Consider the following 24659-nt stretch of genomic DNA (forward strand, 5'->3'; position numbering starts at 1 on the left):
AGTCGTCGCCGGAACGATAATCGAACAGTACTATGATCACACGACAACTGCCCGGATAAAGAGAAGATTTGACCACTTCAGGTTGGATTTTGGGGGTCGAGGCGAAGGCGGGGAAAGTCGGTGGACTGGACAATATAAAGTAGAGCGATCGAGATTGGTAGATTAGTCTGGTGAGGATAGAGTGAATCCAATCCAATCCAATCCAATCGATTGTTGATCTGACGATGATTCTAATAACAACTCAGGAAACCATATGAATGCATGAGAGATAGAGAAAAGGAGAGAGAAGAAAAAAAGAAATGATGATATAGATAAGAGAAATGAGAGACCTTGGAAACGCTAGCATGATGTATGCAGGAAAACAAGGAAACGTATGCATAGGAGCCGTAAGACGCTAGATGCAATGAAACGCCATGGCAAAAAGAAACAAGGTCATGCATGCCCAGGTGCAAAGAAAAGAGGCAAAAAGAAAGGCCATGAAATATTCACAATTGAAAGAGGACTATTGAAAGAGGACTTTTTTCAACGGCGAAACATACCAATAAGAAAAAAGAATAGGTCTAATGTCTCGCTCACATTTTGCCAGTTAGGAGGGGTGGATGGATGGTGGGGGGGATCAATGGGGGGGTTTGTTGGGTTAGAAAGCAATGAAAAAGATGCATGCATATATATGCCACTGGGAAAACAGCAGTTAAGCTGGACGGGACTGAGCTGAACCGAACGACTGATGGAAATCGCGAGAGGCACGGCGATAATCAAAATGAAGTTGATTTCATTTGCGTCTTTGCGTACAGGGAAGCGTCGGAGGCAAATTGGATGAGTGGGTGGATGATATAGCCGAGCACGACAGGCACGAGGCAAGGCGAGAGCATGTTGCCGCGCGGGAATGTAAATGATATGCCCGTTGGAAGAAAAGCGTGTAACATGACATGCCCGATTTCACCAAGGACCCGACGGCAGCACTGGTCAGAATTCCCCGAGCCAATTGCATCGCGGTCGCGATGTGGAATCAACGGGGTAAAGCAATGCCACGATGGATGGCAAATAAATAGTGGTTGAGTCGGCCACTTAGGCCAAACCAGATCATGTCATGCCACGCCGATTTCAGCAGAGATTCCAACATCGCCTCCCTTTCCCCACACACTTCGGTGAGTGAGTGTGTACGTGTGCATGTCCGAGCCCGACAAAGGGGGGGCCATGTCATGCGGATATACAACTCCCCTCCCCGATCCGAGCGGGTTCCATCAAAATGTAAGAAGAAAAAGATTTATTCGGCAGGGATGGGGGGGTATAGAGTCGGATGGATTGAATGGGAGGTAGAATAGATCCCGAATCAACCAGAGAATGTAGAGAACACCCAAAACCCACAACGAGGCCATGAGTTTGTAGGTCGAGGAGCGCCAGGTGACGCGCCGGATCAAGCGTCGGCCATTGGGACCTTCGATGGGTCCGCGACGCGGGGTCGAGGGGGAGGTCGAGGTACTGCCGTTGGAGAATGGGTAGGCCGGTGCTTCGTTCATCGGCTCGCTATGGGAGGTTCTGCGACGAGCCATGATCGACCGTTTGGAACGGAGGAGAGAAAAAGGAGGTGAGGTGTGAGAAAGAAAAAGAGAAGAACAAATTGGTTGAAGTTGGGTGGACAACAGGCTGATTTGTTATTTTCGTTATTTTTTAAAAAATATTTTTTTTATTTGCTCACAAGCGAACCCAGAAAATTGAACCACGGTGCTGGGTAATTAAAGCGGTGAAAAAGGGTGTGTATGTTTTTTTTTTGTATTTTTGGAGGCGAAGGGGGGGGAAGTGAAAGCCACGAGAATAGCGAGCCGAGTAGATGAGGATGGCTACTGGAAATAAATACACGAGACCCTATCACCTGGGCCAGCTGGGAGTGAACGCACAAATCGAACAAAGAGAGAACACGAAGCGAGAGGAGAGACAGGAAAAGAGAGGAGAAAGAGACCCGCCCAAGAGCCAGCAGCACCACCTTGAGGAAGCAAGAGATCCAAAGAGGAAATCATGACTCCACGGGGGCAGTCCTTGGGGGCCATTCGATGCCCTCAGATGGGAGGGGAAGACCGAATGGAGGAGTGGATATACTCCCGGGGGACCAAGGAAGGGGATTAGGGTTCACGTTTGACATATCCCATATACTCGGAGTGGTTAGCAGAGCATCACCATCCTCCAAGCCCTATTGCAGAACACAGAACAGAGGAACGGAACCGAGCGTGGGACAAAAGTACGAAAAGTACAATGACGACCGAGTGGAGTCCAATCTCGGGCGGAGAGGAATCCGGGCGATGTAGTTGGGAGTAGCAGTAGCAGTAGCAGTAGCAGTACGAAGTATTGCTGAGTGCTGACTTATAGCACTGCTCTAGTAGTTAGTGACTGGTACCTCGTCAACTTGAAGTACCGTGACTTGTATACAGTACAGCACAGTGATACTACTCTATAGAGATCTATACTATAGTAAATAGAGCATACTATCCATACTATCTATCCCATCTCTCTACACCATCTCTATCTGTCCTCCCCCGGAATTACTCATTCCCCTCGGGCTAGACAATTTACCCCCGGAGTCGGCACTTCTGGCGGGCGATTTCGCTGTTCAAGCTATCTCCTTCTTCCTTCCTTCTTTTTCGAAACATCTTTTTTTCTATTTTCTCCATTTCCACCTCTTTTACCTCCCATTGACTCAATTCCCCCCTCCATCATTTCAACGAATGGTCCGAGCCGCCCTTTTACAGCTGGGGCGATTCCTCCGACGCCGGAACGTGACACCGGGAGGGCTTGACCTCGGCAATGCGAATCTCCCCGAGCGTCCGCCTTCGTCTCCGTCACCACCATCACTGTCACACGCGACACTCCCTCATTCCTCCACCTCCGCCATCCACGACATCGACGACGGTTTTTATCGCCCTTTCTCTTACAAGGCCTGGTGGCCCGAATTCGACACCATGTGGAAGCCGTCAGAGCGCCTGATGGAAACCATCAGGCACTATGCCAGCTTCCCCGCAACCGGAGTCTCGTTGAGGCAGATGGTCCAGTTTGGTGACCGTCCCTCCACTGGTGAGTCCTGAGTCCCCTAGATGCCCTCATCTTCTCACCCAGGCCAACCGGCCAACTTGGTCGTGTCTCAATTTCTGACTCTGCCAGGCACTCTCTTCCGCGCATCCCAATTCCTCTCCGAGGAGCTTCCTATTCGTCTCGCCCACCGAGTCCAGGACTTGGGCGAACTGCCCGATGGTCTCAGCGAGATGCCATCTATTAAAAAGGTTCAGGACTGGTATGCGCAATCTTTCGAGGTAAGAATTACCCCCTATCCTACTGCGCGCGTGTGACCTTTTTTTTTTCTTTTTCTTTTTCCCTCCCTCTATCTTTCCTCTTCACCGGTGACTCACCCCGGACACTTCAGGAAATCATCAACCTACCTCGCCCTACCCTGACTCAGGAAGTCAAGGCCCGTCTACTGCGACCAGGTCGCATGAACGGCAGTACCTCCAAAATTATCTGCGAGGCGACGCAAAATCCCAGCATCAAGGAGGGTCAGTACCGCTCCTTACCGACCACCAACGGAAACGGACACGGCGTCGGCAAAGCCGCCGCCGCCGGGCGCCGATACTTCTTCCCCGCAGACGACCACGGAGACTGGCCACCAGAACTCAACGATTACAACCAGCGATTCGCCAAAACTCTACAGCAGATCAAGCGCCGCCACGATGGTGTCGTTACCACCGTTGCCCAGGGTATCCTGGAGTGGAAACGGGTGCGGCAACGCATGCAAATCGACTCCACCATCCAATCCTTTCTCGATCGCTTCTACATGTCTCGTATCGGTATTCGAATGTTAATCGGTCAGCACATCGCACTCACGGAACAAACGCATATCAAGCACGCCAATTATGTCGGAATCATCTGCACCAAGACCAATGTTAAGGACATTGCGCTTGAGGCGATCGACAATGCTCGCTTCGTTTGTGAGGATTACTACGGTCTGTTCGAAGCGCCCAAGGTGCAGCTGGTCTGCAAGGACGATCTGAATTTCATGTACGTGCCCGGTCACCTGTCGCACATGCTCTTCGAGACCCTGAAGAACTCGCTGCGCGCGGTGGTCGAGCAGCACGGCGCCGACCGAGAGCAATTCCCGTCACCAAGGTGATTGTCGCCGAAGGCAAGGAAGACATCACAATCAAGATTTCGGACGAGGGAGGCGGTATCCCACGATCAAGCATTCCCTTGGTGTGGACCTACATGTACACCACCGTGGAACAAACCCCCAGCCTCGACCCGGACTTTGACAAGAGTGATTTCAAGGCCCCTATGGCGGGCTTTGGCTACGGATTGCCGATCAGTCGATTATACGCCCGGTACTTTGGAGGTGATCTCAAGCTGATCAGTATGGAAGGGTAAGTGCCAATTACTCCGGCGACGCACAGCTTGAGTTGACTTTAGCTAACCAAAACTCCAGGTACGGAACCGATGTCTACCTCCATCTGAACCGTCTCTCTTCAAGCTCGGAGCCCCTGCAATGACAATTACCTGTCATGAGAGACGGCCGGACCCGGTTCACCACTTCGCACCGCCTGCACCCCATTTACATCGAACCGGTACCCAAATTTTCGTCTCGAGGACTGACACCCATGAATGCTCAGGCGCATCGCAAGCGCCTACAGAGTCGGGAGGTTTCGGAGCGAAAACAGGTCGGAGATGCGGAGAGTCTTTTCCACGCGAAGGAGCGTCGCCGCGAGGAAGCGGAGGAAGAGCTATGAGCTCGTCCGCTTGACCGCTCCTCGTCGGATGTATCCGCGATGACTATGACTACATATCCCATCCCGCCTGGTTTCAACTAGTACTTAGCATGACGAGGGAGAAGCACCCAACCCCAGCCCCAACCCCACACCACACAGCAGCTCCGAAATCTGTCGATCTTCGGCCTGTCTGTAAATTCGAGATACCCATTCCTCCTATCACCTCTATCCTCGCCTCACCTTACCTACCTTCTCCCTCCTTCCGACGCCCGCTTCTTCCCTCTCTCATGCTGGATATGATATCATTGGGTTGGACTGGTTCTTTGTACAGTACTTTATTACTTTAGCGAACATATACGGTATAGTTGCGAAACGCAGCCATTAACAATTGATCCAAAGTAGACGTGATTAGTAAATAACACTCCATAACTTCAAACACACCAACACAAACCAACCCTATACCGAACAATAATCAGTCATCCCACTAAACCTCTAATCCAACCCCCTCGACGCAGCCCTAGAACCACCCCTAGAAACAACCCTCGAACTAGCCCCAGACCCAGAAGCCGACCGTGAAACAGACCGACTCCCAGCAGCAACAAGACTCTTCCTCTTCCTCCCAGACCCCCCAGAGCCCCCAACAACCTGTCTCGCCCTCCCCTCCGGCCACCAAGAATCCTCTTCATGACTAACAACCTCCTTCCAAGCCCCCGGTACCAAAAACGCAGTCCCACTCCCCAACCCAGTCGTAACCTGCTTCACACCACGCCGACCCGGCGCCGTAACCGCAGGAACAAGCTCAGTCTGCATTTCCGGGACCGTGAAGCGCGCGCCGTAGAGATCTTCTTCCAAACGCGGATTTGTCGGGGCTAGCATCTTTGCTTGGAAACGTCGTCTTGTTTGGGGGATTGTCTGGTAGATAGCGGTTAGCTTGGTTTTTTTTTGTTCGTTATAGATCAAATTGAATGTGCAAATGTGTAAACCATACCCGTCTAGAATTGAGCGCATGCGTCATTGTAAGTTCCCAATCATCCAACACGCAAAGCGCAGCATGTTCCTCCTCCCGAGTCCGCGTGCGAGCCCGATGGCGCGCAATATCGCTGGCGATGGCGGCAGGCAAACCCGGATTCATCTGGACAGGACGGCTATCTGGATGCGGAGCAGTTGTGAGAAAGTCTCTTCCTATAATGAATTGATCAGTTTAGTTCCGGTTATATTTGTGAATAATCCATGCGAGGGAGTGGAGATCAAACGCACCATCGCCCATGCCCTCGGCGCCGTAGTCGATGAAGTCTATCTCGCCGCCTGCGAGTTGGAGGAAGGAGCCTTGGTCGGAGTCGTCCTCTTCTTCTTCCGCTGGGGAATCGAGTTGCATGCTGTCTTCTTCTTCTAGGGGGATGCCGATGCCGCCGTCCTCGGAGTCGGGTTCGGAGTCTGTTTCGTCGATTTGGATTGCGTGGGATCGGTTTGTGCCGGTTGGGGGTGCCATATTGGGGGATGGGGCAGAAGTATTGATTAGGGGTTTTTAGTTGGTCTGCGCCTTTTGATTGTCAAGAGCTGGATAGAACAGCGATATGGTGTTCGGCTTGTGCTTGTGCTTTTGACGTGGGATGGTTGGATCGCTACCCCGCCAGGAACTTGAAAGTAGGGATGGCAGGGTGATGGTTTGTTGCAGATTATATCTCGGCGATATTTATTTTTCCAGTTATTTTCTGCTGGAGATTCGTTGTTCGCCGCTGGGAGGAAAATCTCCAGACTACTATGGTTGTTATTGATGCAATAAATGGACCAGCCAGTCTTGCTTAAGGTATCTGATTCCAAGTCAGTTCACATGATCGGATATGTCAGGGAGTGCTAGGACTGTTTATCTCACTACTTCAATGATGAGCCTGAATTTAATCTCAGGGTTGTCGGTTACTTGTAGTTTTATGCGAGTTGAAGAGATCTTGTCTCGGATACATTTAGAGCTGGGAAGTGATGTCGCGCTGGCGGGGATGCTGAGTAATCTGCCAATCACCGTGAGCACTGAATCTATACGGAGTGCCCTAGGATACTTGATTGGGGAAAAAGATATATCTATGCGCATATCGATTTTTATATTAATTAAATAAGATAAAGGTTTACTACCTAGTTATTTTTATTGCGCTTGAGTAGTGTAGGTGGCAGTACTCCCGGTCTGGCCGAAACATGAACTTGAAAGTGACTACCTAGGTATACTAGTATATATATTCAACTTCCTAGGTTCAAGTTGTTATCTAGAACTTCGAATATGCACTGGCGCCCGAGCGAGTTTCGAAGTTGAACTAGGAGCTTGTTCACTACTGACTAGTAATAGGTACAATATCCATACACGTCCTATCTAGTAGATAGGACGCCTAGACATTCTAGGAGTATTGTTTCCAACTTGAAGATTCACATCCATGAACAATAAAGCGTTGTATTATTCCATACGATTTCAGCGGCCATATTCAAGTTGAAACCTCGATTCTATAGAAAATAGAGAACAGAGCGAAGCAAAAGAAGATTGAAAAAATAGGAGTTAAAATATAATATCAGGTATAGAATGGATAATGCCTAACCCCCAACGCCAAAACACAATGCCGCTAAACGACGCAGGAACAAAATACACCCTAACTTGGACATTCGTGCATGTAGCTGTTCTTGGGCCAGTGGTACCCAGCAGCCTCCCTGTAAAAAGAGTAAGTAAAGTCTCGCGGGACGAGTGGATTAGAATGGGAAAGTAGAAAACATACCAAGTAGTCAGGTTCGCATCTTTATACGCCTTCTCGTGTTGACGAATATATTCTGTAGTCTCATAGCCTGGTGGGTCGCAGGTAATACTCTCCTCATCCGGATCCTGGTAGATTCGGATATAATCAACACGCAGGTACGCGGGCATATAGTGCTTGATGGAGTGATTCTGCGGCGCAAAGTTGTCCGCCATACCCAAGTTGAAAACCACGGACATGGGCTCCAGGGGGATCATTCGTTGACCGATGTTTCCGTTCGGTCCAATGGCCCGACCGTCCAAGGTCCAGGTTTTGTCTTCACCGATAAACCAAGTGACATTGCCGACCGCACCGGGAGAGTATTCGAAGGCAAAGTTTTGGTATTCGGTGCCGTTATACCAGCGAGAGTTGAGATTTGAAAGGCCAGACATTGCCTGCTGGTACACACCACCACGGTAGGCGTTGATCTGAGTGATACGAGGGTCATAGACGGCGGCGTAGTCTATTACGTGAAAAGATGTTAGAAAATATTGGATCAGAAGAGGACGGTGGAGTATATCTTACCATAATCTGGCATGTACCAGATGTCAAAGGGCGCTGTCTGGAGACTTTGAGAGGCACTACCGATGAACGGTCCATCGCCATTGAGTGCTGCTGTGCTTCCTTCGATGACGTCGATTTCAGGCGCACTACGCGCTTTTCCGGGAGAAGGGTGGTCGGAGTTCGGACAGGCGCAGCCTGGAAGACGCATTCCGGGCAAAAAGTTGATGCCATCTGGTGAGCTTTGGTTTGGGGTGATTCCTGCATCGCAGCCATCGTGATAACTGTAGGGCCACAGGCCATCTGTGGTAGATGCGTAACCAGGACGCGCCAGGTTACCCATAGCCCAGAAGCCGGGCCAGAAACCTTGGATGTGACCATCTCCGGGGAGTGAGAGACTGGCTTCGAGACGACCACCCTTGAAGCAGAGTTTGTTCCAGCTTTGAAGCATTCCGGAGCGATATGCCACGTCGTGGTTCTTGAAGTTGTCGAAGCGGATTTCGAGAGTACCTTCGTTTGTTGTCACGGCATCGGGGTCATACCACTATAGCGGGAGTTAGAGACGAGTACGCTGGTTTTATTTGGAAGTTTCTCACCTCTTTATCCATGGTCACACCATACCACAAGTCGACGGCTTGAAAAAAGGGATCATCTTCATCGAAAAAAGTACGGCCAGGCATATTGAACTCATCGGAAAACTGTTGATGTGAGTAGATTATTCATCCGTTTGGAATCGTAGATACTAACCACGAGCTTCCAATCCTTGCCATCCGAATTCTTCTTCCACATCGCGTCCTCAGGGGTATCAGGGTCGATCAAACCCCTTCGTATATTATCCAAAAGTGCACGCGGTCCAACGTCAAGACACGTATTATCTCCTGCGGGACAGAGAGGTGTCGGTTTTAGAACGCCTTCAACCCAGGTACTGTTTCGAAGTTAGCCAGAATATCTAGCGTTGTTATACTTTCCCAACTCACATGATAGGGTATCCAATGAAGAGAACCAGAATACCCAGTGTCAACAAAACCAATCCACCGACATTCAAGACACCTCGTCGATTGCATATATCACATTCGCCCTCTTTATCGGCAGGATCCGGGTTGTGTAGGTAGTCGTCTTTCTCCACGTCTTCAGGGAAAAGAAGGAGCCCGTCCGTCGGCATAATGTTAAACTTCTCTGACACGGTTTGAGTGTTCACATCATACTCATCACTCCCAGAGCGAGTCGACGGTGCCCGCGAATCCTCAAACGGATCCATATGGTGACGACTCTCGCGGCTCATCGAGCTGATACTCGACCGGGCTTGAGACCAGCGGTCAGGCGATCCAGATCGATCCCCATCGTCACGGGGAGTAGGTCGTAGTCGGGGAGGTAACAAGAATTCCGAAGATTCTGGTGCCTGCGATATCCCATAGGGTGACATCCCTTGGACACCGAGTGAAACAGGTACCATATCAGGACCAGGTGTCAAGGGTCGAGGAGCAGCCCGCGAATTGGACCGGGATTCCAAGCGCGAGCCTGCTCGCGATAATTGTATCGAGTCGGCTCGAGACTGTGACCGAGATACTTGCGATTCGGCTCGCGATTGGGATCGCGATACATACGAGTCAGCTCGCGAGTCAGGCCGCGTCTCTAGTGGGACATAGCCCTCGTTGGTCTCAATGAATGGGTCCTGGCGGCCCGAATTCAAGCGGATGTGAGGCATTTCGAGTCTCGAGGGGATGGAGCCCTGGTTCGACATCTGGTTAAGACAACTCTCTCAAAAAAATTTGTAGCGAAGAGACCGTTCCAGCCGTCAGTCCTCCGTCTCAACGCTCAGCTCTTTCCCGGTCAATCCACGTCGAGGGATCTCAGCATGCGTATGGGTCGGAACTGGCGATGTTCTTGTCGTTGGCAAAGGACCTTCCCTTTTGTTCTCCAATTCTTCCTGTTGAGATTCTCCAATTCCAGCCGACAGATGCACAGTCGTCAAGTGCTATAGATCTGAATGAGTGGACAGGACCACTTGGACAGCATCCAACGTCCCAAGCGAAGTAATTGAACAGGCGTAGAGGCACAGGTGAAAGAGAAAGAAACACGAGACCCGTGAAAGAAAAGAAGAGCCTAGATTGGTTCGAGGGATTGTTGTTTGGCTACACGAGGGGAGCGGAATGATAGAGGGTCCAAGGGGGCAACGGTGGTATGTGTATACCTTTCTCGCCCACTAGAAGTAGAAGCCGCCAAAGAGGTAGAAGATCATAATAGAATACTGCAGTGTACTCAGACGCGAGATCAAATAGCTATATTCGTTTTGCTCTTGCGTTGCTATAAACTTAATCACCAAGAAGTCAGACGTTGACGACAGAGCTTGCGCCTCTCCCGGTGCTGTCGCAGGGGACACTGAGGGGCGACTGGAGGGTGAGACGCATTCCCGTTGCCCCCCAGGGCAGCGAGGAATGGACCGGCATGAATGCTAGCCAGGAATCTGGGGATCAACATCAAGCTTGGTACATCGGGGTTGAAGCCAATGGTAATAGTTATTTGGCTTGTCTTCTCGTGCTCTTGTTCTGTGTGGTAGTTGGTAAGAGTAAGTTGCAGCAGATGCACCACCAACCCTTGGCTGGCCGAGGGTACCCCTTTACCGATACACCAAACTGAACACGTACTGGTGCTAGTAGTCTCTTTCTCAATTAATTTGATTATTGTGCTCAAACAGAGCAATTCTCTTATGCGAGATGTCCTGTACTAATCCAACATCACGGTCATTCCCAAACACGCGTCTGGTCCTTGAGCCACCCTAAAACCGGAATGCTACGCAGTTCAAAAGCAAGAAACTGTCAAAATGGCCCTGGTGGCCAACTAAGAGTTTTCCTCCGATTATCCATTCTCAATTCCACCCCGAGCATACAATTAATAGAATCTGCCACGCGGGATGCGGCCCACGGGATACCCTACACCTGATCAAGGTATGGTCATCCCATACCTTCGGCTTTCCTAATCAGATCACCACACTACACAGCCTACTTGAGATATCCATGTCGATCCAACGGAAAATAGCGCTGCATTTTATCATCGTCCTATAGCGAATAACCCTCATCCTATAGCTTTTTTCTCTCTTAACCCCATTTAGGACTCAACAGCCTTGGCCCGAAGTCCGACAACACGACCCTCAGGAACATCCAGTGCCAACACCCAATACTCAAGCTTGGTGCTGCTCAGCTCAACCCGATAGACCTTCACCTCAACGGCAGACTGGTCGGCATTCTCATCACGCTCCACCGCCGCAGAGCGCACAGCGCGCAAGGCAGATGTATATTGGTTCTTAGGGTCGAATGACGAGGGTGTCAGAGTCGAGATCGCCTCGCTGAGGTCGGTATTCGGGGAGATCAGGTCCGAGAGTTGATCTAGATTATAGACACAAGGCGATTAGCATAATCCATATTAAGGTACATGCACATGCACAGGCACAGGCACAAGGACACAACACCCCATCAAGGGACATGGCACTTCCATAGGGCGTAGATATGTAGGGTGAAGGGAGAACAAGAGGGAGAGCCGTACCGGGATTAGGCCATACGCCTTGCTTAGCACCCTTCCATAGTAGTGCAACAGGCTCGAATGGCTCGTCTGTATCGGAGATGTAGTAGCTGTCGACGTACTGGAGGGGAGTCGGGATCTGGGTCGTGGCATCGACAGTCTCGGTACGCGTGGTGTCGGTCCCTTGCTGCGAGGCGCGACCGGCGTTTAGATCTGCGTTGGCTTTGTCCAGGAAGGACATGTAGGCGTCGTCGGAGGACATGACGGAGGTTTTTGTGGAGAAGCGTGAGGTTTGAGGGTGGGAGTGGGAGTGGGATGGAGCTTGTTGTGATCGTGTTGAAGCTGTGGGGGGATTGAGAAATAGGTTGCGCACGATTCAGCACTTGCTTTCTGCTTGGCTGGGTGTTGTATGAAAGTGATTGATGGAGCGGGGTGTGTTGGTAGGTGTCGAAGGTTGTAAGTAAAGAGCGGGCGTGGCGAGCTCGTGTTCCTTGAAGTGGCTTGGTTGTCGGCGAAAGAAGTGAGATGACGCAATGTATCCTGGTTGACGGCCGCATCCTGATTGCAGCACCAATCATCACCAGCAGAAGTGGACAGGGGAGGTAGGAATAGATTGTGATATAAGAGTTGTAAGAAGAGAGATGATGTCTAACTGGATTCGAGAAGCCGCCAGCTGCCGGGAAAAATTAGAGTGTTCTCAGCTACTACTAGTATCATGTGTTCAAACTTGAATCAGTCACCCTTTACAGGACAGGAATACTACTAGTATACCACGGCAGCCAGAGGTTTTAAAAACATACTACTCATGTATACTGCTAGTAGCGGTCAAATATCAAACTTCGACTGATGTGCTACTATCAAGAGCCGAATATACATCCACAGCAAATTTACAGATAGAGATTACTTGGGAACGGTTGAAAAGGTATTGTCCGCTTTTTTTATTGAACAAGAAAATACGTTGCACTCCACCAGCCAAAAACAGAAAATCCCTTAAACGGTCTGGATAAGGTCCTTCTTGAGGGTACCCAGGAAAGCACGCTTCTCCTCGGCGGTCTGGAAAGCACCGTGACCGAACTTGGAGGAGGTATCGATCCACTTGAGGTCGACCTTCTCGGTAGCGCGGCGGCTGGTCTGGGGGTACAGAGTCTTGCGCAGGGTCATGACGCGCTTCTTGACACCGGGAACAGAGCCCTTGAGCAGGACGTAGTCGTTCTTGACCTCACCGTAGTGGACGAAACCACCAAGACTAGAGAAATGTTAGCAAGAAAGAAATGAAAGTAACCAATTCAAGTAGGACAAAACGTACGGAGTGATCTGCTTCTTGGAGATATCGAACTCGGTGGAGGCGTTGCCCTCATCGGAGCCCTTGCCGATACGGAAGACCTTGTGGTTGCAAGAGGTACGGTGGTGGTAACCGTCCTGACCGGCACGGGCAACAGTCCACTGGACGTGGTTAGGGTGCCAAGCACCAATACAGGCGACCTTACGCAGACCCTTGTGAGTCTTGCGGGGCAGCTTGGTGGTACCCCAACGGGAGGTGACACCGGAGAAACCGTGACCCTTGGTGACGGCAATGACGTCGATCATCTCGTCCTTCTCGAAGATAGAGTCGATGTCGATGGTCTTCTCGAACAGGTTGCGGGAGAAGTCGACCTTGTCGGCGATGGAGCCACCGTTGACCTGGATCTCCATAAGGTGGGCCTTCTTCTGCTTGATGGGGGTCTGGCGGATCTGGGTGTGGGCGAGGACACGGACGACAGTGCAGTACTTCTTGATGCGCTCAAGCTCGCGGGAGACAGCGGCACCGCTGTTGTCGGCGTGCTGCTTGGTGTACTTGGTGAAGGCCTTCTTCTTGGACTTGTACCAGTTCTTGTAGAAGCGGCGCTTGACCTCGTCGCTCAGGTGCTCAGCCCAGACGGTGGTGAGAGAGCGGAGACCACGGGGAGTCTCGATGTAACCGACAACACCGACGGCAACGAGAGGAGGGGTCTCGATGACGGTAGCGGCCTCGACAACCTCCTTCTTGTGCATCTTGGCACCGGGACGGTCAAGGTCACGGACGATGGTGGTCATACCGGCCTTGTAGCCCATGGAGGCAGTCAGGTGGACGGGCTTCTTGGCGTCATCCTTGGGGAAGCTGGTGAAAGGCGAAAAAGTCTTAGTATACCACTCTGCGCGCAAATTTTTCTCCAATTCGATTCAGACCAACGATGGCACCAAGGGGACTCACCTCTTAACCTTTCCGCGGTGGCGGGCAGCGCGCTTGCGGGGGAGGTAGGCCAGAGAGCCTGTTGAATGAAGTATCAGTAAAATTGCACACTTGATGTCGAATTTCGTCGCAAAAGGAAAAAGTTGATCACGAACCGTGGCGAGGCGCTTCGAACTTCCGGTGACTCCTAAATAAGAAATTCAGGTCAGCAATTGATCTTAGGAATGTGTTGAGATATTGTTGGAAGTCTTTGACTCACATCTTGACCCTGTGTTGTCGTTAGTTCGAGGTGGTGGGAGTGACGATCGAGAGATGGAGATAAATCTGGGTGCATTTTGCACCGCTGTGGGCTAAGCGAGCGTGGCTTCCCGTTTGGGACAAGCCCTGAAAATATGACTAATCCACCAAAAGGCGGAGTGGATGCTGGTCACGTGTCTGCAAAACACAACTGGTCCGAGTCCCCAGTTTTCCATCACAACTAGAACTCTATTTTTTTCTACAAGACTTCTACTAGTACTAGTATGTATACTATACGGGGACTGGTGAAGTTTGAGAATGGCTGAATTGGCTATCACAAAAAAGATGCCGAGGCATCGAAAGATTTCGAAGAAGATAGACGGAGGAAATTCATAAAGTAACAGAAAAGGGAACGAATACACAGGTCTGATCAAAACCCAGTGTCTCGGCTGCATGGAGCAGATCAACGTAACAGACACATTCATAGCCTACATCGCGCAAGTGGAAAGGGGTTTAAAAGGACATAACAGAGAAGGAGAGCGACGAGGATGTCCATAGTCAAGTGAAGGGAAATAATAAAGTAGAGATTTGATCAACCCCGGCTTTTCATGCGGAGGTTTCGGCCTTTGAAGGCGTACCTGGGCGACCGTTGCTGGTGCCGTTGGCCGCATTCTCGCCGTTAGGGCTACCCTTTGGGGCCGCGGCGGCCTTCTTCTCCTCGTCTGCATCATCATCATAGTCCTCATCAACGTCCATTTTCCGAGCTGGAGGCTCGTGAGATGCGGGCGCCTCTGGGCGAGGAGCCTCTTCCTTGACGGGGGTGTTGGTGTTGGCCGAAGGAGGACCTGAGGGGGGTCCGTTAGAGGCGGGAGCAGCGGCCTCGGTCATGGGAGGAAGGCTGGGACCACTGGAAGCATGGGGAGGCATGTTTTGAATCGAGGGCAGGGTGGGAGGGTGATGGGCTGCCTCAGATGGGTGATAGTTTTCGTTGGCACGACGGGCATCCTCGCGTCGAGCTTCCGAGGAGCTGCGCCGTTGCATCTCGCTAGGGGATGGTAAGTGTGCAGGTGGACTGGGGCGACGGCTGTTCTGATCGTCTAGACGGGCCCGGTTCTCATCGCTGGCCAGCTTCTTCACTGGTCCAGACTCACCCTCCCATTCGCGGCCACGTTTCATGGCCGAGGCGGGACGGTCTTCACCACGCTCACGAGCAGCTGCCTCAGCGGCAGCCGCAGCAGCCGCAGCAGATGCAGGAGCAGGAGCACCCGAAGCAATGCCTGTTGAATTGGGAGCCGGGGGTGCAGGGGCCGTGGGCCCATGGTGATACTGCTGGTGAGGGTAGCCCGAGCCGGGTGAAGAGGGTCGCTCTTCCCGAATAGGGCGGATCTCAGTGGGGGGAGTGAATGGGCGGTGATAAGCAGGAGGTGCCCCAGCGGCACCAGGAGCAGCAGGAGGAGGGGGGAGGAGGGCCGCCATTGGGACCCGGAGGAGGAGCAGCGGCAGCAGGGGGAGCAGGAGGTAGAGGCCCACGAGCCACTGGGGGGAAACCCACCGCTGGGTGCACGCTCATGGCCCGAGGGAGGAGCATTTGCAATTTGAGGCAGGTGTGGTGGGGGATACGCAGAGGGACCGCCCAGTTTGGGCGAGTGACCTGGGCCACGAGCAGGGTCGGGGAAAGCACGGCCGGGCTCCTGTCGAGGGCTTGCCTGAGGAATAGGGCCAGGGGCACGGATTGGGTCTCGCTGGTCAAGGCCGTTGGCGGGGGAGCAGGCCCTTGAGACGCCAGATCATTGATTCCGCGATTCCAATCGGCAATCTGTCTCGGGGGCGCAGGTGCCTGGGCTGGTGGACCGACTGGGGCAGGGGCGCCCCATTGGGGAGCGGGCGGCTGACCGACACCAGGAGCCTGGTATGCCTGGGGGTGGACGTCTTGGGGCTGAGGTGCGGGAGCGTTTGGCTGTTGGGCATTGCCACCCTGGAGTTGGCTTTGAAGCAATTGCAGGCGGGCCTTGATGTGGACATTGGCAGGGTCCAGATCAGCAGCGCGCCCGTAGGCATCCAGCGCATCGGCAATCTGGTTGTTGCATGATTCGTACAAAGTGCCCAGATCATACCAGACCTCAGAGATATATGGGTTCAGGCGGATCGCACGAGAGTAAGCATCGAGTGCGTCGCGGTACTGATTGATCTGGTAGTAGAGAACACCGATGGAGCACCAGAAAGTAGGGTTGCGACCGTCGCGATACACGGCTTGTTGGTAGGCTTCGTAGGCCTTGGGGTACTTCGCCTGCGACATGTAACAGCGACCAAGAAGGTACCAGCTCTGCGCGTCATTGTTGTCCGCGCTAACCGATTTCTCGAGGAACTCGATGGCCTTCTCTTGGCTTGAGAAGCTACCACTTTGTTGGTGGTAAAGCCATCCGAGTTGTTGCAGGACCTTGGCATGGTTCGGGTCGCGGTCGAGAACTCGGCGGTAGGCCGCTTGAGCGGAGTCGAACTAGAGAACAATGGTGTTAGAAAACTTTCAACTCAAGCATGTGACTTTGCGAGAACTTACGTCTTTCTGTTGCTCGTGAACGTGACCGATCTGGAACCAAATATCTTCCTCGGTCAGTGGGCGAGGCGGGTCATTAACAATGTACTTAAAGCACTGGACTACAAGTTAGTAATTGAATCTCTTGGGGGTGGTTAATGGAAGTCACATACCTCCAGACTCTGGCTGAACTTCTGCTGTTGCTTGTAAATTATTCCCAGGCGGAAATAAATCTCATTGGCCTTCTCGAACTCGGGAGCCATGCGCATAACTTGAGAAAATGCTTCTTCGGCGTGGTCGAGGGATCCGTAACGGTCGTAAAGAATACCAATTCCATACCAGAGCTTGGGTTCCTAAGTGGGAATTAATTTTTGCTGTTCTTGTTTTGTTGGGGTTTGGGGGCGGAAAACAAAAGCGACTCACCTTCGGGTCGCGCAGATGGTACAGAGCTTGTTGGTAAGAGGTGTAGGCCTCTTGAAGGTTATCCATCATCAAATGACAGTGTCCCAGGCTGCCCCAAGTTTCTCCGCTGGTTGGATCCAGCTTCAAGATATTCTGAAGATACTCGATGGCCTTGGGGAATTGCTCCTTAGTGCGGAGGATGCAAGAGATGGCGTTCATGGCCGGAATGGACCATTGATTGTGACGCAAAGCCTGCTCATACGCATTCATAGCGCCATCGAGATCCCCCATAAGCTCAGTCAAACTGCCTACAAGATGAGACCCATCGTCAGTATTTAATCGCGTGTTGTCACTGTGGAGGGGAAAGAAACACGGTTCGCATTCTTACCAATTGACAGCCAGACTTGCTCGTTGAGCGCAGCAATCTTTTGGGCAGTGGTGAGAGGAACCCCCTTTTGGCCTTGCGCGGGAATAGCGGGCATGTGTCCGTTGACCTGGGCGTGAGCGGCCATGTGCGCCGCGGCGTGGTGGGGAGCCACACCCGCGGTGGGTGAGGGCTGAGTATGAGACATAATTCCGAGAGAAAATTCGAATCTCGATATAATTCAACGATGTCGCAATCCAAAGTCGATGGGCCTTGCGACACGATGATGCAATGTACCGAGTCGATGGATGACCGCCGGGCGCGAATTATTGAAGCCGACGATGAGTAGAAACAAGTAGAATTTGATGATTTAGTGTTGCAGGGTGAGTGGATATGCGACACGGAATCGCCCTAATGGAAAAGGGTCGATCGGGAAAGGCGGATGGTTGGGTGTGGTGTGATGCCTCTCCCGAGGATGGAATCGGGGGCGGGAAAGGAGCGCGCGTGGAGAAAATCCGGAGAGAGCTAGCTTTCCACGGGGTCCAAAAATAGGGAAAGCGAGGGAAGAGGAATGGCAGAGAAAGGAAAGACGAGGAGGATGAGAAATCAACCGCGTCCCAAGGGGAGGGGGAAAGAGAAGGGGAAGAAGAGGTGGATAGAAGGATGAGGATGAAGCCCAAAGGAAGGAGGGAAGAGAGAGTCGAGGGGCTGGCAAGAAAGGTGTGAAATTGGCCAAGGGACGCTAGTGGTTGCGTAGCTCAGCGGCCGTCACCACCGCGCAAAAAAAGCTGACGACCTAAAGTGGGTTAGCGTGGTGGAGCCGATCTGGGGTTCGTACTTGCTGAGATGGTATACTAGCATGGTGTATATTGGGGAGTAGTATTGTATTGAAGATATATATAATTGACATCTCTTAACTGTATACACTCCAATTCAAGCACATCACCCTATCAATATCTCTCAACTTCAGAATTCCCATTCATAACACTAGTCTATCACGATCTGGTACATCCAAGGATCCACACCGTTAAGCCCCCGGTTGGGCCGAGTGGCGCCTTGGTGGGGCCTCGGGGTGGGCTCCCCCGTGGTCGCTGGTACTAAAGGTCTTAGTGCCACTGGTCTCCGTCTCCGTGCCACTCCGACTACTTTAGCCTTCTCCGTCACAGCTAACCCTAACAAAAAAAGCACAGTGGTCTGTGCGGGCCAGATCCCTGTGTGCCTTTTCCCTGTCGGGGTGGGTGCATTAGGCGCAGTAGCTGCGCTAGGTGCAGCACCACTCTGTAACCCCCCTGGTCGCCTGCTCGTTGTCTGCTCCCAGCTTCTGTCCCGGCATTGTGCAGCCCTGAACCTGCCATGTCCTCTCCCCCCCCCCCCACAATAGACCAATACCTCATCTTGCATCTGAGAGCATATATCCACACGTATAGAGCTTGTCAACTGCACACCATCTATATACCCTGTCGATATCCCCACCATTCCTTATACAAGTAGTACTCCGTATGTAGTACTTTCGTTTTATTCGGCTATACTGCTGCTGCCTCTTTCCTTTGTGGACACCTCAAAATCTACCCCCCTCTCCTCTCATTTGTCTGTATTCTCCGCGCCTGCAGGGTTCCCTGACTTGCATTCCTCCAGCCGCTAGTGCATTTCCTAAACGGTTCGCCCCCCTTCCGTCATTATTCCCGCTCCCAGTCACTTACTTCCTTAGGCCTAGTGTCTTTCCTTTGTAGGATTTCTTTTTTTCTTTTTTCTTTGGATTTTTTCTTTTTACTTTCTGGGGCTTTTTTTCTCCCCTTTTATTATTTATGCCTATTGTAACTTTGTGATTTTCTAATTCGATTATTCGGCTCTTCTTCAGCCACAGCGCCACAGATGATCTTTATACTTGACTCTGACCCAGTGGATCCCAAATGTGACAATACACACGCGCCCCCCCCTTTTTATTTCAGCAGTCCTCAGCCCGTTCAGTCCACAGCAATCCACACCTCCCCCTCCCCGAAATAAGAGGTCCCCCCGTCTCCCTCCTAACCCACCCACTACCTGATCCTTGTTTGAGTCCACCATATCCCTACCGCATCTAGCAGAACCTTCGATCGCCCCATGGCGTCATGAGGAACTGTAGTGGGTTCAGAGGCTCCACTGGAAATGGACACACATCCTTCACTCTCCAACCCCCCATTCCGTGTGTGCAGGGTTTGGCTAGCCGAGCCGCTGCTCTTGCGTAGTAGTCTATAGGTCAGTTGTGAAACACTGGCAAACGGACAGGGGCTGTCAACGCACATTCCCTCCGCCAGTGGCCTCGGGTACCCGATGATGAACCAAATCGTTGTCTGGCAGACGCAGATCTCCCCTGGGTTACACAGCCGCTGGGATGGGGGCGAAAGTCAGAATGGGTCGCGTTTGGGAGATGTGGGACTCACCGGCATTCGCTGATCCTTGTCCAAAAGTCCGTCACATTCCCATTTCCCCGGATGAGACAATCCGAGCCTTCGAACGCCCATTTATGTCCCTCCAATCGTCCATGTACCTGTGTGCATGCTATCGGGGCGGATCTGGCGTACCCCCCTTCGGACCCCTACAGCCGGGCCAGATGATGCACCCAGGGAATTTCCTCGGGACTTGTGCCCTACGCTCCACGTAAGAAATCAGCCGCGCGCATACTAGAGCCCACTGTGGAGACTTCCGGCTCCGAGTCATTACCTAAGGCCGTGGGAGCCTCTTCCGGAAAGGAAATGGGGGAGGAATACATAGGCCTGTGGTAGAGGAAAACGATGACCCACTGCACGATGCTTCAGACATAACTTCAACATGGGGATGGGACTGTGCAACCTGCCAAACTCACGATTCGTCCAGGCTATCGCAAGGTGTCGCATATTCAACCTCCTCGGTTGAAGAGGGGCGCATCATCGCAATGCTTGGCCCTGTGACTCGATGTGTCCTCGAACAAACCATTTCCCCTCTACTCACTCCGTATTTGAGATAAAGCCCGCGTTTGAACATATCGGGAGATATATCATGTATGTCTAGCATTGCAATCGCTCTTCTTCTTGTACATACTGATCCAGGCTCGATCAAAGCAAGCGATTGCAGATCCGCCTAGTCGGAACGGTTGATGTACGACCCAGCGCCGCCAAGCGGAGAAACATGAATCATAAATGCAAAGCATGAATATATCAAGTCCCGAATCGGAAAAATATTGCGTAGATTCCCGTCCTAGCTCAAGGATCACCATATCACCACATTCGATATTGATCGCGCTCTGTTCGACTTTAATCGGTCCGTGCGGGAGACTACCGTGGCAGACACCACAAGGCTGTATCGTACCTACAGAGTCCGTATACGTAAAATAAATAAAAAACCATAGGTCTCAGGTACAGCCATGTGACAATCAGATCGAGGCCATGCACTTTCGGATTAAACTAGAATGGCTGGCTACACCAATACGCCGGGGAACACGAAGGAGCTCCGGCATGGATTACCCCGGACACAATCCCAGCCCCTTCCTGTGTGTCCCAGCAGCATGGCAGATAAGAGCACCGGTCTAGCCCGGCTGGTTGGCTTTCCAATGAAGCTCGACATCGGATCAACCAGTGCGCCATGGCGGCGACCGTGCTGCAGCCACAGATTAGGCAGCCCGGGATGGATAGACTCGATAATGCGGTTTGATCGAGTACCACAGCAACGGTGATCGACTGGCTCTTCCCACTTGTCGTTGGCTCTTTTTCTTGTTTTATTCAGGCACTTTATCTACCTGCGATCAGCTTGCTTTCCTTGCATCTATCTGCTTCTGAAAGTCAATGAAAACGTTGGTGTCTTAGTAGTTCACAAATGACCCGGGCCATGGTTGCCTTTTGCTTTAGGTATGCCTGGAGCTCTGGACTGCGCCAACTGAGAATTATACTGGTACTTGAAGCCACGCCTGGTACTCCGTACACATGAAGTGATCGAGGGTAATGATTGGGCTCGGCTTTTTACTCAGGAGATTACATATATGCATCCATGGATGTAACTTCAAATTGCTTTTTTCGGAGTTTGGAATGTGTGCTCGCACAAACAGAGTTCAGCACCTACCTAGGAGGTGGGCTATATATTTTGGGTGCTCGTGCGGCTGAGGTTCACCCCTGGAACTTCAAATTGCCCACTGGCAGGTGGTTGATTGCAATTTACGTAGTCGAAACCGATCGTTCTCTGACGAGAGTCTTTTTTTTTAAAACATGAGATCTACTCTATGACATCCTAGAATATATGTTCTGGTTGGCATGAACTGCTATCGGGATCAAACGCGAATTTTTGACGGGCCGCAGATCGAGAGCCTGGACTGGCCCCACACCTTATAGGTTTTCAAGACATCTGAGTCCCATCCACGAACAGTCAAGGAAAAATTTGAAAATGAAAATACCATGAGGATTTCTGATCGACAAAGCATAAAACCCACCGAACTCTATGTACTGCATACTACTTTGTACATAGTACAGTATGTAGCACACTGATTCCTCTTCGGACCGGCAATGCGCCTTCCCGAGATTCGCGCCATTTGACTTTTTCCCTTGAGAAACAGCGCTCAGGTCAGCCCTAGACCAGGGAGTCTGATCTTGTTCTCCACAAGCGTAGAAATGCTTGACAGGAAGCAGGGGACGAGCTGATCTTCCACATCATGCGTGCCCGGCGCCCTGCGGCTGATCATCCCTTGCAGTATGCAGCGTACTGCGGATAGGCTTGATCTATCGCTGCACCTCAATCATATCTCGATGCAGTACGGAGTACATACGGAGTACTCTGTACGAAATGCCGATGCATGATTGCAGTCGCAAGGCTATGCAGATCACTGTAAACAGTGACCTATGCACACCTATGTACACATGTCTCGTTGCCATTGGATTGCTAAAGGGGCCAGCAGCGTTTGCCTGGACTAATAGTAGGTCTGTTGAATCCATTGGAATGGAAGAGTGCAAGAATGCCTAAATTGTTTCTCTTCTTAGCATATGGTATGCAAACAATTGATCTCACTTTGTTCTCTCCAAAGGGCTCTCATATATGCATACTGCTACCATGCGGTGGTAAACAGTTTTGTGTCACTAAGGGGGCTAACCGCCGCCTGCATTCTTGTTTGAACATGTAAGCTGATTGCAGAATAAGTGAAGCACCAGGAAACAAAACAAAGAAAAGCCCCCAAGCTTCCTCTCCAGAGAGATCATTGACTACGAGACCAAAATTCAGCCGTTAGACGAAATGTGGAGTGAAGAAGATTGAAAACGAGTCGGTGTCGGAGAGAAGACCCACAAACAACCCACATGGAGTGAGGAAAAATCTCCCATCCGTCGGTTCATATTGTTGTCAATTTTTTGCAGGGTCGGACTTTGGAATATGCACCGATGGCACCGACCAATCCAAGCTTCTGCAATTAACAGTCGATTGACACCCACCCGATTGGTAGAGCGGATCCCCTCGAAACCATCGGTGTCGGATTAATGCGCATGAACCTCCGGGGGCGTTCTTTGACATTGTACTCCTTACGGAGCACGGAGGACATATCTGGAGTCCCGGCCACAGTGGGGTGGGATGCACGGCCACGGGAGGGAAACTTGGAAGATGTGAAGGATCTACACCCACCCATCCTGTCGTGGTGTGGTGACAGCTCATGATCGACTTACAGATGATCAGCCGAAGTACTCTCCGAGCTCGGCACAGCTGATACGATAAACAGAGTCGATGTCAACCCGAAACGAGATCATCCTCCCGTCATCTACGGAGCACATACGACACAGGGGAAGTTCCTATTACTACTGGACGTGCCCGCATTATGTTTTTCTTTGATACTGTTGCCTCCAGCGCCCCAATGTGACTGCAACAGAAAATATCAGGCAACTCTGGGCAGTTTCAGGTTCGGGCTTTCAGGGTTCACGACCACAAGAAGCGCGGCCCAGTGGCAAGGAGGAGGAAGAAAGCCCAGGCCAGGGCCACGCAACACCCCGTATCTGACCGCCCAGCCAAGCGCGGCTCGCGAGATTTCTGCAGCATGTGGGAGCTGCCGAGCCAATCTGGGCGAGTGAGCCAAGAGATGAGCACTTGACGAAACAAAGACGAGCGAGACAGGGCGGGTGCAACAACCCGCCGCTGATTTGTGATTAGTCTTGGTTTTCGAGTCATCGGACTGATGGAATGAGAGGGAGGAAGCCAAGTCTCCCAGACTACTAGGGACGAGGGGCGAAATGCAGTATCAAGGCATGGCATCATTTTTCGAAGGACGGGACGATCGTACAGAGCACACACAGATCACACATGTCTGAGCCCAAGTCCGTGTCCAAGATCAAGGCCAAGCCTAAGTAGGGTAGGTACTGGCGTGTGCGGTCTGGCGATCATGGGGGATGTGCATCTTCGTGCCCAGGAACCTAAGTGCAGACTATTGAGGGGGGTTACCTAATAAATATTGAAATGAAAGCACACTTAAAACCTGCACTGTACAGTAAAATCTGGCTTTTATTTTGGTTCCCCCCCCCCTTCCATTTTTCATTCAGAGCAATTGAAATTTGCCAAATCTCTCGGCGTCTGGGCAGGCTCGGCACGCGGGTCACCGAGGCTATGTGGCTGGACGGACAGTTGTTATAATCCGGCGAGCGGTGTATCGGAGGAAGCTGGCCGTAAGTATACTTATTATTGTATACTGGTATATCGAACGGTAAGTATTTAACCTTGTAGATATTGGATGTTTGTAATTTAATACTAGTACGGAGTACACTGGCAGTAGCGTGGCATAACCTGAAAGTCTTCACTGGATCACGTGAAATACCAGATGAATGCCAAGGCGCCCCACTACGCGATGTTGCACCAATCAATCGCCGCATTCGGTGGCTCATCATCTAGTCTGCATCTTGGCATCTTGGCGATTGGTAAAACATCGTGAATTGATGCGTGGGACAGGCCTTGTCCAACCTATCTTCAGCACCATTCCACGAGGGACAAAATGAAGAAAGGTATCAAGATGCTTATACTCAACATCTGCCCGACTGAGTATTCCCCATGGAATCACAATTAATGAGGGTATCGTGGTGGAGGCCTCGAGCCTCGAAAGGATGCCAAGGGCTCGGCATCTGGGCGCCTTGGCAAGAGAACCTGCAAACAGTTGCGTCCTCCTCCGCTGCCATGGCTTTCCCTGGCCCTTCCGCTGTGTCTCGGTCTTATAAGACTGCGTTTCCGCCCTAGCTCTTTCCCTCACTGTGTTCCGTGGTGGGAAAAAGTTGGCTCGTCTTTCGTCTTCCGCCCTTTTCCTCTTACCCCAATCGCCCCGCCCCCTTATAAGGCCCCGAATCGTGCCCTTGGCTAGGGAAAACCATGCGCCGTGAGCTCTCTAGTCCGTAAGTCGCCCTCTGTGCGCTTTGTACAACCT

The 24659-nt window shown here is 51.6% G+C and overlaps 7 protein-coding genes across 7 annotated transcripts; 1 reads left to right on the forward strand and 6 right to left on the reverse strand.

Moving 5' to 3' along the window:
- Positions 1-1244: 1244 nt before the first annotated feature.
- N7509_001688 (uncharacterized protein) lies at positions 1245-1553 on the reverse strand (the record flags this gene model as incomplete). The annotated part of the gene is made up of 1 exon (XM_056626325.1): positions 1245-1553. The coding sequence occupies one exon, from the start codon at positions 1551-1553 to the stop codon at positions 1245-1247; it is 309 nt and encodes a 102-aa protein (XP_056492120.1).
- Positions 1554-2720: 1167 nt separating this feature from the next.
- Positions 2721-4766, forward strand: N7509_001689 (PDK/BCKDK family protein kinase; the record flags this gene model as incomplete). Its single annotated transcript, XM_056626326.1, has 5 exons — positions 2721-3066; positions 3154-3302; positions 3413-4105; positions 4153-4403; positions 4547-4766. 5 exons carry the CDS (start codon positions 2721-2723, stop codon positions 4764-4766), a joined length of 1659 nt encoding a protein of 552 aa, XP_056492121.1.
- Positions 4767-5237: 471 nt separating this feature from the next.
- N7509_001690 (uncharacterized protein) lies at positions 5238-6234 on the reverse strand (the record flags this gene model as incomplete). The annotated part of the gene is made up of 3 exons (XM_056626327.1): positions 5238-5657; positions 5734-5927; positions 6003-6234. 3 exons carry the CDS (start codon positions 6232-6234, stop codon positions 5238-5240), a joined length of 846 nt encoding a protein of 281 aa, XP_056492122.1.
- Positions 6235-7375: 1141 nt separating this feature from the next.
- On the reverse strand, positions 7376-9755 carry N7509_001691 (SKN1/KRE6 family beta-glucan synthesis-associated protein; the record flags this gene model as incomplete). The annotated part of the gene is made up of 6 exons (XM_056626328.1): positions 7376-7433; positions 7499-7976; positions 8039-8558; positions 8611-8712; positions 8762-8939; positions 8992-9755. 6 exons carry the CDS (start codon positions 9753-9755, stop codon positions 7376-7378), a joined length of 2100 nt encoding a protein of 699 aa, XP_056492123.1.
- Positions 9756-11119: 1364 nt separating this feature from the next.
- N7509_001692 (uncharacterized protein) lies at positions 11120-11792 on the reverse strand (the record flags this gene model as incomplete). The annotated part of the gene is made up of 2 exons (XM_056626329.1): positions 11120-11397; positions 11555-11792. The coding sequence occupies 2 exons, from the start codon at positions 11790-11792 to the stop codon at positions 11120-11122; spliced, it is 516 nt and encodes a 171-aa protein (XP_056492124.1).
- Positions 11793-12520: 728 nt separating this feature from the next.
- On the reverse strand, positions 12521-14212 carry rpL3 (60S ribosomal protein uL3; the record flags this gene model as incomplete). The annotated part of the gene is made up of 6 exons (XM_056626330.1): positions 12521-12776; positions 12837-13667; positions 13761-13818; positions 13895-13926; positions 13999-14007; positions 14184-14212. 6 exons carry the CDS (start codon positions 14210-14212, stop codon positions 12521-12523), a joined length of 1215 nt encoding a protein of 404 aa, XP_056492125.1.
- A 370-nt stretch (positions 14213-14582) lies between these two features.
- On the reverse strand, positions 14583-17483 carry cyc8 (putative transcriptional corepressor Cyc8; the record flags this gene model as incomplete). The annotated part of the gene is made up of 6 exons (XM_056626331.1): positions 14583-15541; positions 15597-16473; positions 16534-16631; positions 16691-16862; positions 16933-17219; positions 17300-17483. 6 exons carry the CDS (start codon positions 17481-17483, stop codon positions 14583-14585), a joined length of 2577 nt encoding a protein of 858 aa, XP_056492126.1.
- Positions 17484-24659: the final 7176 nt, after the last annotated feature.

The sequence above is a fragment of the Penicillium cosmopolitanum genome (genome assembly GCF_028827165.1).
Source record: "Penicillium cosmopolitanum strain IBT 29677 chromosome Unknown utg000004l:1.0-4361866.0:1.0-4365735.0, whole genome shotgun sequence".
Taxonomy (NCBI): Eukaryota; Fungi; Ascomycota; class Eurotiomycetes; order Eurotiales; family Aspergillaceae; genus Penicillium; species Penicillium cosmopolitanum.